Source organism: Podarcis tiliguerta (assembly GCF_965153285.1).
Source record: "Podarcis tiliguerta genome assembly, chromosome: 4".
NCBI classification, from domain to species: Eukaryota; Metazoa; Chordata; class Lepidosauria; order Squamata; family Lacertidae; genus Podarcis; species Podarcis tiliguerta.
This window is the reverse complement of record NC_139537.1, coordinates 24,385,790-24,399,292: the sequence shown is the minus strand read 5'-3', so window position 1 is coordinate 24,399,292 and position 13,503 is coordinate 24,385,790. Positions and strand designations below refer to the sequence as shown.

The 13,503-nt window shown below is 45.0% G+C and overlaps 1 protein-coding gene across 12 annotated transcripts in view; it reads left to right on the top strand.

Annotated features, from left to right (window-relative positions):
• The window catches only part of ATP8A2 (ATPase phospholipid transporting 8A2), a 327,202-nt gene that overhangs the window by 124,396 nt on the left and 189,303 nt on the right, over positions 1 to 13,503 (top strand). For all 12 annotated transcript variants that reach the window (XR_014510327.1, XM_083437037.1, XM_083437042.1 and 9 more), the window contains one exon: positions 6,376 to 6,548. Coding sequence is in view for 11 of the 12 variants with exons in the window: in XM_083437037.1 (XP_083293163.1) it covers positions 6,376 to 6,548 (173 nt within the window). In the remaining variant the exon portion in view is untranslated. The remainder of the gene's footprint in view (positions 1 to 6,375; positions 6,549 to 13,503) is intronic.

Sequence of the window (13,503 nt, the reverse complement as noted above, 5' to 3'; positions counted from 1 at the left end):
CGTACAGCTGATGAAAACTTTTCCACAATATTCTAATTTTTCGAGTTTCACTTGTATTCTACCACTGAACTATGACCCATCATTGAAGAACACTGCTCCAAGAAATTAAAAATGGCAGCCAGCAATAGCAAAGAGTCTAGAAGAATGCCATGCGAGTTTTCTCTCCTTCTCCTTGAAATCCATTCCACCAAATATCTGAAATATTACATACTATAGCTATAGTTCGGGGACCCAGGTGGCGCTGTGGGTAAAAGCCTCAGCGCCTAGGGCTTGCCGATCGAAAGGTCGGCGGTTCGAATCCCTGCGGCGGGGTGCGCTCCCATCGTTCGGTCCCAGCGCCTGCCAACCTAGCAGTTCGAAAGCACCCTTGGGTGCAAGTAGATAAATAGGGACCGCTTACTGGCGGGAAGGTAAATGGCGTTTCCGTGTGCTGCGCTGGCTCGCCAGATGCAACTTTGTCACGCTGGCCACGTGACCCGGAAGTGTCTCCGGACAACGCTGGCCCTTGGCCTCTTAAGTGAGATGGGCGCACAACCCTAGAGTCTGTCAAGACTGGCCCGTACGGGCAGGGGTACCTTTACCTTTACCTTATAGCTATAGTTCAGAGGCTGTAATGTTTCTGAATACCAGTTGCTGGAAACTACAGAGGAGAGCGTGCTCTTGTGCTTGGGTCCTGCTTCCAGGTTTCTCACGGGCATCTAGTTGGCCACTGTGGGAAGAGGACGCTGGACTGGATAGGTCAGAAGTCGTCAAGCTAAGGCCCGCAGGCCGGATACAGCCCACCAGGCTCATTAATCCAGCCTGTGAACCTTGTGGACCCTGCCGCCTGCTCAGTCAGTCCCCACACTAAACAGGTGCAGCACAGAGGCCTCGCCGCACAGAGACTGACTTCCGCGATGCGGCATGGCTTCCTGCAGCCAATCAGAAGCCACAGATGCCCCTTCCTTCTCGCTGAGGCGGCTGAGCGGGAGGAAGCGGCAGTGGCATGGAGGCTGCCAAAGACGCAGTGTCGGTGGCTGCAGCCTGAGTGGCATAGGCAGGGGGCCTTTCGGGAGAGGGGGGCTTTCGGGAGGTGGTGGGTCCAGCCCCCCACAAGGTCTGAGGGACAGTGGACTGGCCCCCTCCTGAAAAAGTTTTCTGACCCCTGGGATAGGTCATTGACCTTCTTATGTTCTTACTTACTGTCATTCCATGGAGAATTCTGACTTGAAGGCCCCTATGGGCAACCATCCTTTCTTGCTGTTGGATGGCTACAGCATGAAGGCTTTTTTTTAAAGTAATAAAACCAGAGGTGCTTGGACTATCCCATTGACATATGCCTATCATATGTGAAAGGTCACCAGATAAATACCCCCCCCTTTTTGTAAGGCGAATGGCCTGCAAAAAGGTGTGGGGCAGATATCAGACACATATTTAGCATCTGTCATCCAATCTTCTTCCTCAGAGTGACCTCACAGGCTGTTATTTCTCAGATGGGCCTTGGCCAGGCTTGGGGAATGTGGGAACCCAGGAGCAGACTCCGGCTGAGCCAAAACTACACAGGCCCCTTCTATTCCAACCCTCTTTCTCCTCAGTCCTCCTGTTCCTTAAAGTATAGAAATGGTCCAAGCTGCAGATGTAACAAGGCTGCTTTATTTTGCTGCTAACAATGACAGGGCGAGTCAGATTAGGCTGCTGTTAGAGTCGCTTCTTGTCTTGTACTGTTAGGAAGTGTTAGGAAGCTTGAGGACGTAATGCTGTGGGGGCCAGTAGCAGATTGGGGGGGGGGGGAAATGGTGTTCTACTATATGATGCATGAAACAAAGCCATTTCCCTTTTAGGATATAAAATACTTCTAATGCTGAGTGTTTTCGGCACAGGCTTAATAGGCTGGCAAACTGTGTGGGAACAGTGCATTGGGAACAGTATAGAGAAGGGAGAGGCTGAGGGGAAATGGTTTCTGCTGAAAAACACGGGTTTTCTCTCTCCCCCTGTAAAGGGATTTGTGAAATATTTCAGGAAAATCTGGGAAGTTGACACTTGAGGCCCTTTCCTGTTGCTGGGAACTGGAAGGTACCAAGAATCCCACATGATAATCTACTGCGTGCCTCGGGCAATAATTTTAGGCGTTTGTTTGTGTAGTATTTTGATTTTAGGAATCAAGCTAGCTTTGTACTTTCTCCTAAATAAACCACAATCATCAACAGATGAGGGGAAAGGCGTAAAAAATGAACCATCACTTTCTTAACTTCTTAGGTAGTAGCCACTGTTGGGATCAAAGTTGATAAAGAACATCGACTGAAGGAACGAGGGAATGAAGTTTCAAAAATATTCAGACCCTAGTTAATGCTAAAGTATTCCATATGGTAGATGCGCAAACACCCTTCCATGTTTTCTTCTCCATTGACTACTTGATCCTGTGCATGCTTAATTAAAAGGAAGCCCCTGTGGGATGTATCCAAATTCTGTCCACCAAAGTTAACCACTTCTAAATGCTGTCGATTTCAGTGGAAGCTAACCAGACGTGCTCTTTGCTCTCTTATTGGAATCCTCAGTCCTCAAAAGTGCATGACTTTGACTGTATCATGTCATATAGATGATCATGGGGAAAGAACTAAGGAAGATGGAATGAAATAACACTTACATTAATCATTTTTAAGGGGAGGAAATTGAGCCCTAATTAGTGAACCTGAGGCATAGGTGCCTCGGGTGACACAGGCAGCAGGTGTTAAATAGGAAGCTGCCTTACGCTGAGCTGGACTGTTAGTCCATCTAGTTCACTGTGGTTTACATTGACGAACAGCAGCTTGCTAGGAGTTCAGGGCAGGTTATCTCTCATTCTACCTGGAGATTCTTGGGATTCAACCCTGGACCTTCTGCATACAAAGCTTCCCCTGGTGCTTCTGGACAGGAGCAGACATGCCTGTGGCACAGAGTCAATCCTACGGTCTTGTCGCCCTTTCTAGCACTGCTTCTTTCTCCTTTGGTATGCTCTGATAACAAGAGTCAAAGGCACCCTAATTCATATGGTACTTTCCTGGACTAGCATTCCCCCCCTTCTTACTTTGAACTTTGTTACCCTGGTGCACTTGCCAAAAAGATTGGCAAACACTGGTTTGGCCTGTTTTAGTACATTCATAATCTAGGTTCACTCGTGGGGATTATTTTATTTAATAAGCGTTGTTGTTTTTTAAAGTAATAGTAGGAGCTTCAGTTGAGGGGCTTGCACTGGGAATGCAGAGATTTCTGCTTCTGGAAGGTACCGATACAGCTTCCTTGAGAATGCTTATTCAACATGACAGTATTCATGCACGTTTACCTTTTGGAGGAGCAAATTGTTTGTACACGTACCGGTAAGCTGGTGAATAGATTGTCGAAACCTGTTGTTACTGTGCCAGCCAAGAAATGCTCAAGGTGATGTGTAACAGCTAGGTATCCTGGAATAAGTTATTACAAGGACATTGTAAGCAGCTGTGCCAACAAGATTTAAGGAAGGGTATGACGCTTAACTTATTTCTGACCTGGGGCCTATCTTGGAATAGGTTGCCATGGAGTTTGGGCCTGACATGGGGCAGGAGCTGTGGTTGAGAAGGGGTTGGCGGTCAGATACCAGATCCATCAAACAGGAACCAAGGCCCAGAGGCAGAGAATATAATCTTGGATAGACAGGCACAGTTATTGGAATCTGTGTGATAACCCAGTTAGACTCAAGATTGCCAGACCAGAAGAAAGGATTTTCTAAGCCACACACCCTCTTGAGTGTTTTTGCAAAACTGAAACTCTGATAATGCTTGTCTGGATGGAGCCAGAGAGGGACGTCTGAGTAGGTGTAAAACCAGGGCTTTTTTTTTCAGCCAGAACTTGCCGGAATTCAGCACCTCTCAGGTGGGCATCTCTTTTTCTAGAAAAATAGTGCTGTGTAAAACTATCCTGCAATGACAAACCTGGACAGCATCTTAAAAAGCAGAGACATCACCTTGCCAGCAAAGGTCCGTATAATTAAAGCTATGGTTTTCCCAGTAGTGATGCATGGAAGTGAGAGCTGGACCATAAAGAAGGCTGATCGCTGAAGAATTAATGCTTTTGAATTATGGTGCTGGAGGAGAGTCCCATGGACTGAAAGAAGATCAAACCTCTCCATTCTTAAGGCAATCAGCCCTGAGTGCTCACTGGAAGGACAGATCCTGAAGCTGAGGCTCCAATACTTTGGCCACCTCATGAGAAGAGAAGACTCCCTGGAAAAGACCCTGATGTTGGGAAAGATTGAGGGCACAAGGAGAAGGGGACAACAGAGGATGAGATGGTTGGACACTGTTCTCGAAGCTACCAGCATGAGTTTGACCAAACTGCGGGAGGCAGTGGAAGACAGGAGGGCCTGGCGTGCTCTGGTCCATGGGGTCATGAAGAGTCGGACGCGACTAAACGACTAAATAACAACAAAAAACTATCCTACTGTACAGGGGGGGGGGGAATCTACATTTGTTGCTCAGCCTGCTGTTGCCCAACCCACCACTGGAATACAGCCCGAAGAAGGTTGCCCAGAAATAAGCGTGGCCCATGGTTCTGAAAAGGATTCTGCACCCAATAGAGAGTCTAATGACTCTCCATTGGGCTGCAAGGTCAGCTGACTGAACTCAGGCCAATACTGAGGATGCCCTTGCCCTGTGAATCCTGGGTTACTTGGTCAAAGGCCTAGAACACTGGTTGATGCAGAAGGAAGGCTGTTCCTTTGAAGCCCTCATTCAAGATTCCCTTCATTGCCTTACAACACTTAGCTTATCTGAAGTTGTCCAGTGCCCACACTTGTATTGTCTCTGTTAAGTAGTTTATCTACGCACTGCTTCCACATCTGCTTGTCAAATCAGAGGTGAGGATAGAAAATGCTATAATCCGCAACAAGTTTTCTGGGTTTGTGACTTCTCCCTGAAGGAATTTGGGCCCATAAAGCAGTCACAAGATTACAATGGTACATAAATACCTTTTTTAAAAAATCCTGACAAATATAATCCCGCTCCAGTCTTGTTCGTATTTTGTAGCTATTACCTGCAACCTGGGGCATTATAAAAAGAGATCTTCTAAAGCACAGATAAACAGATATATTTAGCAGACATTACGGCATCTTTCCATTGAGGAGTGTGTTCAACTCGAAGTTGCTCGCTCTGTGCTGATAACGTATTTGTAAAAGAAAGGGAAATTGCATGAATGTAATAATGTACTGTGTTTACAGTTGCCTATAGAAAAAAAAAATCTGCCTTCAGCCAGCAGTTTATAGAATTAAAGAGTGAGATCCTATTTTCCTAATTAGTAAAAAAATAATTTAAAAAATGGGGGGGAGCATCTCCCTTGAAGGTGGTAGGTGTGCACCCCCTCCTTGAGAAGACCTCCCAGGCCTCAGAAGCATTCAACAGCAACTGTCCAGTGGCAAATATCCCCTTTCTGGACAAGGTGGACGAGGTGGCAGTCCAGTGTTAGACATGCTTTGGAGGAAACTGATTTCTTGGATCCAGTCTGGCTACAGGCCTACTAATGGCAGTGAAACTGCCTTGGTCATTCTGAGTTTATGACGTTTGTCAGGATGGAGATGGGAGTGGGGAGGGTGACCCTGCTTGTTCTCCTTGATAGCTTTTGATACTATTCACCACAATATCCTGAAACATCTCAGGGAGGTTGGGGTTGGGTTCCCTGTGCTTCAGTGGGTCTGCTCCTAACTCTAGGGCTGATTACAGAAGGAAGTTATGGGAGTCTACTGCCCAGCACCCTGGGAGTTGTCCTGTTCTGTCGTGGTTCCATATTGTCCTGCATGCTCTTTAACATCTATATGAAGCCTCTGGGAGCGCCATCAGGAGAGAACTACCACCAATATGTAGATGGCAGTGGGCTGGATCTGGTGATGGGCCATAAACTGAAGCTGAATCCTGAAAGGTGTTATGTGTCCTGAGAGAACACATAAACAGGGTTTAAAATGAATGAATGAATGAATGAATGTATGATGTGCTCATGAAAGCAACTATGTGTTGCATCCTTATTTATTTTATTTAAACATCCCTAGGCCACATCTCAGGGCAAAGCCCTCACAAGGCAACTTGCATAAAAACCAGAACCATTTTAAAACAGCAGTTCTGACCTCAAAGAGGCCAGCAAGACCCCCGTTATTGGAAACAAAAGAGTTTCAAACCACCAGCACCACAAATCCTTTGAGAGAAATCCATCTGAAATAAGAGGGGCCCTTTTTTAACGACTGTATTGATGAGAGCACATGATGATGGGACTACTTGGGAGAGAGTTCCACAAATGTGGGGCCGTCACTACAATGGCCCTGACTGTCATGTCTGCCATTCGGATCCATTCTAGAAAGAGTGTTATTCTCCCTTTCCTTCTTTTGTGTGCATCCCTCAGGCAACGAGAGCTACACTGACTCAGCACTGTGCAAACCTGGGTGATTCACTGGGCAAAGAGAATGACATCGCTTTGATTATCGATGGTCAGACGCTGAAATTCGCTCTTTCCTTTGAGGTGCGGCAGTCCTTTCTGGATCTAGCGCTATCGTGCAAATCTGTCATCTGTTGCAGGTAAGAAATGCCAAGATCTTTCCATTGGAAGTTTTAAGCTTCCAGGTTATAAAACAAGTTTATAGTCTTACATGTTCACATGCCCTGTTGCCTGTGTGACCTCCTTCAGATGTTGCAGGCAACAGCCGGGATGGGCAAATATGTCAATTTCAGTTTCTTATTTTTTCAATATTAATCCACATTGGTTTGCAGGTTTGTTTGTTTTTTAAAAAGAACCCATGTGAATATTTTTCAGCCTTTTAGTGCAGAATTCTCCCCAAATAGACATTTTTTTGCAAGCAATTCCCCCTAATATGATGCGTTTGTATGTTGTTTTAACTGAGATTTGCCTTTTTGTGCACACTTTCCCCTAATATTTTGTGCACATTGTTTGGTTGCTTTAATTGCATTGCAAAATTTGGAGCAAATTCCAAAGAATGGCTGCCTTCCAATTTGTGTATTGTTTCAGGAACTGGGAATTAAGGTAGGTTCACATTGAAACTGGAATGAGCCAAATTCCTTCTTCCTCCCTAACTACAATTCCCACCACCTCTGACCATTGACCATGCTAGCTGGGGCTGAAGGGGGTCTGTCACGAAGCAACATCTGGGGGGCACCGTGTTGGCTACCTTTGGCTACACCACTGTACAGTACAGAATAGTACGTCTCCCTCCTTGCATCCTTTGCTGGGAGTTGTGGGCTAAAACATCTGGAGGACACCAGGTTGACAAAAGCTGGGCTAGAATGTAAACTCTGCTTTGTTAACCTTTTGCTAAACCTCACTTGCTTCCCATTCATTTTGAGGTAATCCTGTTGATGGAGACAATGGGCAAACGGATCAGTTTATCTTGTTATGGGCCTCTCTCTTTCTCCTAAACAGACCCAAATTTACTGCAGTTTCATTTTAAAAGATTTCTCCTGAGAACCAGCTTCAACGGTGCTTTATGTCTAAAGCCTAGCAAATGAATATACCATATATCTTTCTTTTTTAAAAAAGTATATTTTAAAATGACGTTGAATGGCAAATGTGTATGAAATGCCCCTGTGGAAATGAAAAGCTGACTCTGAATTTATGCGACGTTAAATCCTATGGATTCATGCTACTTCAAATTGAGAATTGTGAGCCAAAGTCCTTCTAGATTTGGTGAAATAGTGTATCATCAGGTTGAAAAACAAAGATCTGTCCCAATTGCTCCTTCCCCTCCATTCCCACCCCATTAATGTCTGCACTATTTAATTTGAAATTTCCTTTCCTCTGCGCCAATTACGTTTTAACTTTCTTCCTGTGAAGTTTTAAAATGCACTGCCTTATTTGACACACACAGTCCGATTAAAACAGCCCAGAGTGGGATAAAAAATGTTTTCTTTTCTTTAGTATCAAGCACCTGGCAAGCAAAAGGAACGTTTCTGCAAAGCCTTATGGGCTATTAAAGGCATTCCTCCTTCTCCCTGGGGGCTCCACTCCACTTATTTTTATTTCCTTTTTTAAACCTATGAAATTACATCACTTTCCTTCCTCTTTTATTGTATTTTTCCACATTGTTCTTTGGGGGCGTTTGGGTTTTTGTTTTTTAAATGTACTAATAATTAAAAGTACTGTGACTTTTGGTCACCAGAGATAGTGGGAGAGGAGAAGAGTAATGTCGGCAAATTCTTGGCAGTGGAGGAGGATTATAGGCAATCATCCACCCTGTCAGTCATATGACTAAGGTTAGCTTAAAGAAAGGCATTGGAAATAGGAATTGGTTTGACTGCATGGGCCTTTGATCTAGCCCCACAAAGACTGACAATGTCTGAAGGAAGTGGGGCATGACTCAAGAGTTTAAAGGTTCCTCGACTCAAAACATTGTGGAAAACGCATGGACCTTAACGACTTCACCAAAATGCATTTTCAACATGGGAGATAATCAAGGGGTTAATACCTTTGTTTATACCTCACTGCAAAAAGCTCACTGACAGAAACCTAAAAGAGGATTTGTTGCTAACTTGCAGAGGTTGTCTTGAGTCCTTAGATCAGCCTTGAGTAAGGTTCTTCCATTTGTTTTAAGATGGTTGAACCTAAACAGACTTCTTCGTAACTGCAAATGAGATCACGTTTACTTCCCTGACCTTTTGTGTCCCCAGTCCAACATACAATTAAAATTTAGAATAAACGAATCTATGGGGTAATAATAATGCAGGTGGAAAGTGAATACAGGATAGGGTTGTTTGTTTTTACAATGGAGTAAAGCTCTGTACGATTTGGGAAGTAACATAATAAGGACTAAAACTTGACATGAAATGTTTAACAATACATCTGAGAAATATCCCAGAAAGAATTTTAGTGACTTAGATGAAAGACATTACGCTATAGGGCACGAGCAACTAACCTGTGGTCCTGCAGATTTTGTTGCACTACAGCTGCCATCATCTGTGACAATTGGCCATGTTGGTTGGGCAATTAGAGTTGCAGGTCAGCAACATCTGGAGAGATACAAGTTTCCCACCTTTGCTGTAGCTCTTACCATTGTTTTGCCAGCTTCTGCCAAAAGTTCTGAATTATAAGGGCAAGCCCATCAAATGTGCTGGTCACCTGCTCCTGCTTCCTTTCAATGCCAATATACAATTACTATTTCTTGATTAGCTTTGCTTAGTCCTTAAGTTAAATAACCTTTGTGATTTTGTGGCTTGGATGCTTTGTATTTGCTCTCTCCATATCCTACATGCACCCCTGCTATAGTTAACTGCCAAAGCAGAGCTCAACTATGTGTACCCGCAGCAGCAAGGAAGGCCTCCTGTTGCTTCTTCTGACTAGGACAGCATCCAGAAAAGCTGTCAAATGGTGCCAGGTAATGGTAGCCAGGCAATCCTGGGACCCAGCCAGACCCAGCAATGATCCAGGATCAGCCATTGGCGTTCCTGTGCCAGCATTTGCCTTCACAACAGCACCAGAGATCATTATGCTGTTGCCTTCTGGGAGGGAGAGGAAGAAGGGCAAGGCAGCAGGGAGGTTGACACAGTGTAAGCACTCCCGACAGGAGCGCCAAATTGGCCCCAGCCCACTTGGCAAGCTGCATCTGGTGATACACCTCTGGTCTTTTTTGTATAGATTCATAGGGATTGAAATATACTCGGAGTCCTGTAGTGGTTTCATGCTCTTTATTGCAGCTTGAAAAACAGTGATTCGTGCAAGCCAATCAGTTGTTGCATTCTACGATCCTACCAGCCTAATAGGCTGATTAACTTCCTCCTGGAGCCTGATTGGTCTTCTCCTGCAGGCCAATCAGTTGTTGCATTCTACGATCCTACCAGCCTAATAGGCTGATTAACTTCCTCCTGGAGCCTGATTGGTTTTTCCTGCAGGCCAATCAGTTGTTGCATTCTATGATCCTACCAGCCTGATAGGCTGATTAACTTCCTCCTGGAACCTGATTGGTCTTTTCTTGCAAACCAATCAGTTGTTGCATTCTAGGATCCTACTTGCCTATTGTTCTAGGACCCAAGCTTAGTACATAACAGTGATCTTTTGGCACATCTTAGAATTCCAACTTAATTCTATGTAATATCCTGTAGAGAAGGTTTGCCTTGCAGGGAAGGCAGAGCGAGTCAGCAGACAGGGAGACAAAGTATGGTTGTGGTATCACAGACCACAGATATCACAGTGTTGGTGGCATCGTTTTCAGAAGCATCAGATGTAGTAGTCAACCTGTGCCCGGACATTTCAGGTAGCTCATGTGGTTGCGGCTGTTCATGCAACTGATAAGTGCACACAGTCCCACAATAGGAACATAAAAGGTAAAGGGACCCCTGACCATTAGGTCCAGTCGTGGCCAACTCTGGGGTTGCGGCGCTCATCTCGCTTTATTGGCCGAGGGAGCCGGCGTACAGCTTCCGGGTCATGTGGCTAGCATGACTAAGCCGCTTCTGGCAAACCAGAGCAGCACATGGAAACGCCGTTTACCTTCCCGCTGGAGCGGTACCTATTTATCTACTTGCACTTTGACGTGCTTTCGAACTGCTAGGTTGGCAGGAGCAGGGACTGAGCAACGGGAGCTCACCCCGTCGTGGGGATTCGAACCGCTGACCTTCTGATTGGCAAGTCTTGATTGGCAAGTCCCGCAATAGGAACATAGGAAGTTGTTTTATACTAAGCTGGGCTATTTGCCCATCCAGCTCAGTAGTGCTTACTCTGGCTGGCATCAGCTCTCTATGGCATCAAGCAGCTTTATTTCATATTACCTACTACCTTTCTGCAGGAGAGGCCAGGAATTGAAGCTGGGGATTTTGTACATGCCAAGCACAAGCGCTTCCATTGAGCTGTAGCCAGGTCTTGTATAACTCCTGTAAGTGATGGTGTGTTGCCTGCTGCTAAATATCTATCCTGGGGCTAATATTTTTTTTTATGCAATGCTCATAAATAGTTCAGTGATGTAGCACAGGAGTAGGAAACCTCTGGCTTGTGGGCCAAACTTGACCCGCTAGGCTATTCCATTTGGCCCACCAGCTGATTGGGGGGAAAGCACACCTACCTCTACACCTGATATAGCTTCTGTTTGAACCTCCAAAACTAGAGGGTCGAAGAACAGTGTGGACTGTTTGAAAGTGGACAGCCCTGCTCTGCTCTTTTGAACCTCCAATTTTCAGAGGTTTGAAGAACAGTGTGGGGCAGCTTGCAAAGGGTTTCAAACGGCCCCACACTGCACTTTGAAGTCTTGACAAATGGGGCTTCAAAGCGCAGCATCACCCGATGTCACTATGATGTCAGGTGATTGACAGATTTTGGCCTGTGAAGCCAAAAAGGTTCCCCACCTTGACATAGCAGAAGAGATAGGAAAGAACTCTTGAAAACACCAAGGGGTGAGAATTTACCATGACCCTTCTGCTGCTGTGCAGAAGAAAACTCAATAATATAGTTTGCAAAATGAGCCCATGGAATATACCTGAAATATTAATGCCCATGTTGTTACTGGGGTTAGCATTCACCTAATGATTGTATTGTGATGCAGCTCAGATTGTGTTCATTTATTTAAAAACAACAACACAACAACAAAAAGTATCTCATTGACGTTCATTACAGAAGATTTCCCCTTTCCTGCCCTGTGACAAGGAAATGTCAAATGTATTTCTTATTAAAAATATGCAAACTTGTATAACATTAATTGGTCCCAAAGAAAATTATGTATGTGTTCCATTTTCTTGTATATACTCATCTGACGTTCCCTCCCCCATCTATCAGCTACTGAATTATCAATGCTTATTATCTAGTTCTACCTCTGACAATTCATGACAGCCCAGTGCTCATCTTATGACTTTGAAAACCATAAGGGAAAGATCATTCTGGCAGCTTTTATGTGTGCATATAATTGAAGGTGGATGAAGGCTTGGGACTGCAGTCAGATCTCGGTATGTCCAAAAAGGCGTACAAACTTTCCCTCACTGGCCACTAAAGCAGATCTCTTTTCAGTTGAGTACAATTTATTTTTTTCACCGACTCCTCATGCAAGTTTCTCTTTGGGGATGCATGAAAATGTGGTCATGGTGGTGAGTTTGCAGACTGAATTTACTATGCTCTAGATGGCAACACTCCTCCCTGTCTGTCTGTCTGTCTCTCTCTCTCTCTCACTCACTCACACACACACACACACACACTCTAGGGTTTGCATTTGAGCTTTATGACTAGTGATTTCTGAGCTTTATTATTCTTGTCATCCTCAAAGATTTGCAGAATCAGCAGAAAAGCATAGTGACTGCAGATATGGGTTTCTGTTCTTTCTTGTTAATCAGCTTCCTGAGCTAAAAGCAGGGTTCCGCAGTATCTCTGCCTTGGATGGTTTATCACAGAGATGGGGAAACTGTGACCCTCCCATCAGTTGAGCTGGGATAGCTCAGTCAGTAGAGCAGGAGACTCTTAATCTCAGGGTTGTGAGTTCAAGCCCCATGTTGGGCAAAAGATTTGTGGATTGCAGGGGGCTGGACTAGATGACCCTCGTGGTTCCTTCCAACTCTACCATTCTATGAGCCTCAGCCAAGTGGCCAATTGCGAAGGATAAGGCAGGTGTAGTTTCACATCTGGGGAGCCACAGGATATCCACCCCTGGGTTAGCACACTGTAACCCAATAGCTAGGAGAGCTGGGGAACCTGTGGCCCCCAGATGTTGCCAGACCACAACTCCCATGCTTCCCGGTTGTTAGCCATGCTGGCTGGGGCTGATGGGAGCTGATGTCCAACAACAAATGGAGGACCACAGGTTCCTAACCACTGGCTTAAAGGACTAGAGCAGGCTTCCTCAACCTCAGCCCTCCAGATGTTTTGAGACTACAGTTCCCATCATCCCTGACCACTGGTCCTGCTAGCTAGGAATCATGGGAGTTGTAGGCCAAAAACATGTGGAGGGCCGAGGTTGAGGAAGCCTGGACTAGAGCTTTGTTGGGGACAGGATAGAAGTGTATAAAATTATTCATGGCATGAAGGAAGCGCATAAGGAGACATTTTTCCTCCCTTCTCATAACGCTAGAACTCAAGTATGTCCTATGAAGCTGAATGATGGAAGATTAGGGATTTCTAGTTGCAATGGCTATGCTTTGCCACCTGAATTCCAGTTGCTGGGGAGTATAAATGGGGAGAGTGCTATTGTGTTCATGTCCTACTTACAGGCTTCCCATATTAAAACATCTGGTTGGCCCCTGTGAGAAAGAGAATTTCTGACTGGGGGGCCTTTGGTTTGATCCAGCAGGGTCTGTCCTATGTTCTGTGGGATATTTTTCTTCTTAGTATGTATTGCTCATGGATGGCATTTTAGTATTTTGTGATTAATGAATGCAAGTGATAAAGTAAATAGGTCAGTCTTACAATAATAAAGGGAATACTTACTTATCAGGATAAAACAATATCTGTGATTCATTTCTTCTTTGTGCAAGTTTGTGCTGTGGGAGTGGGAAACATAGAGTAAAATTAGGACTGAGCCTAAAGGGAACAATTTTCACTCATGGGGGGGGG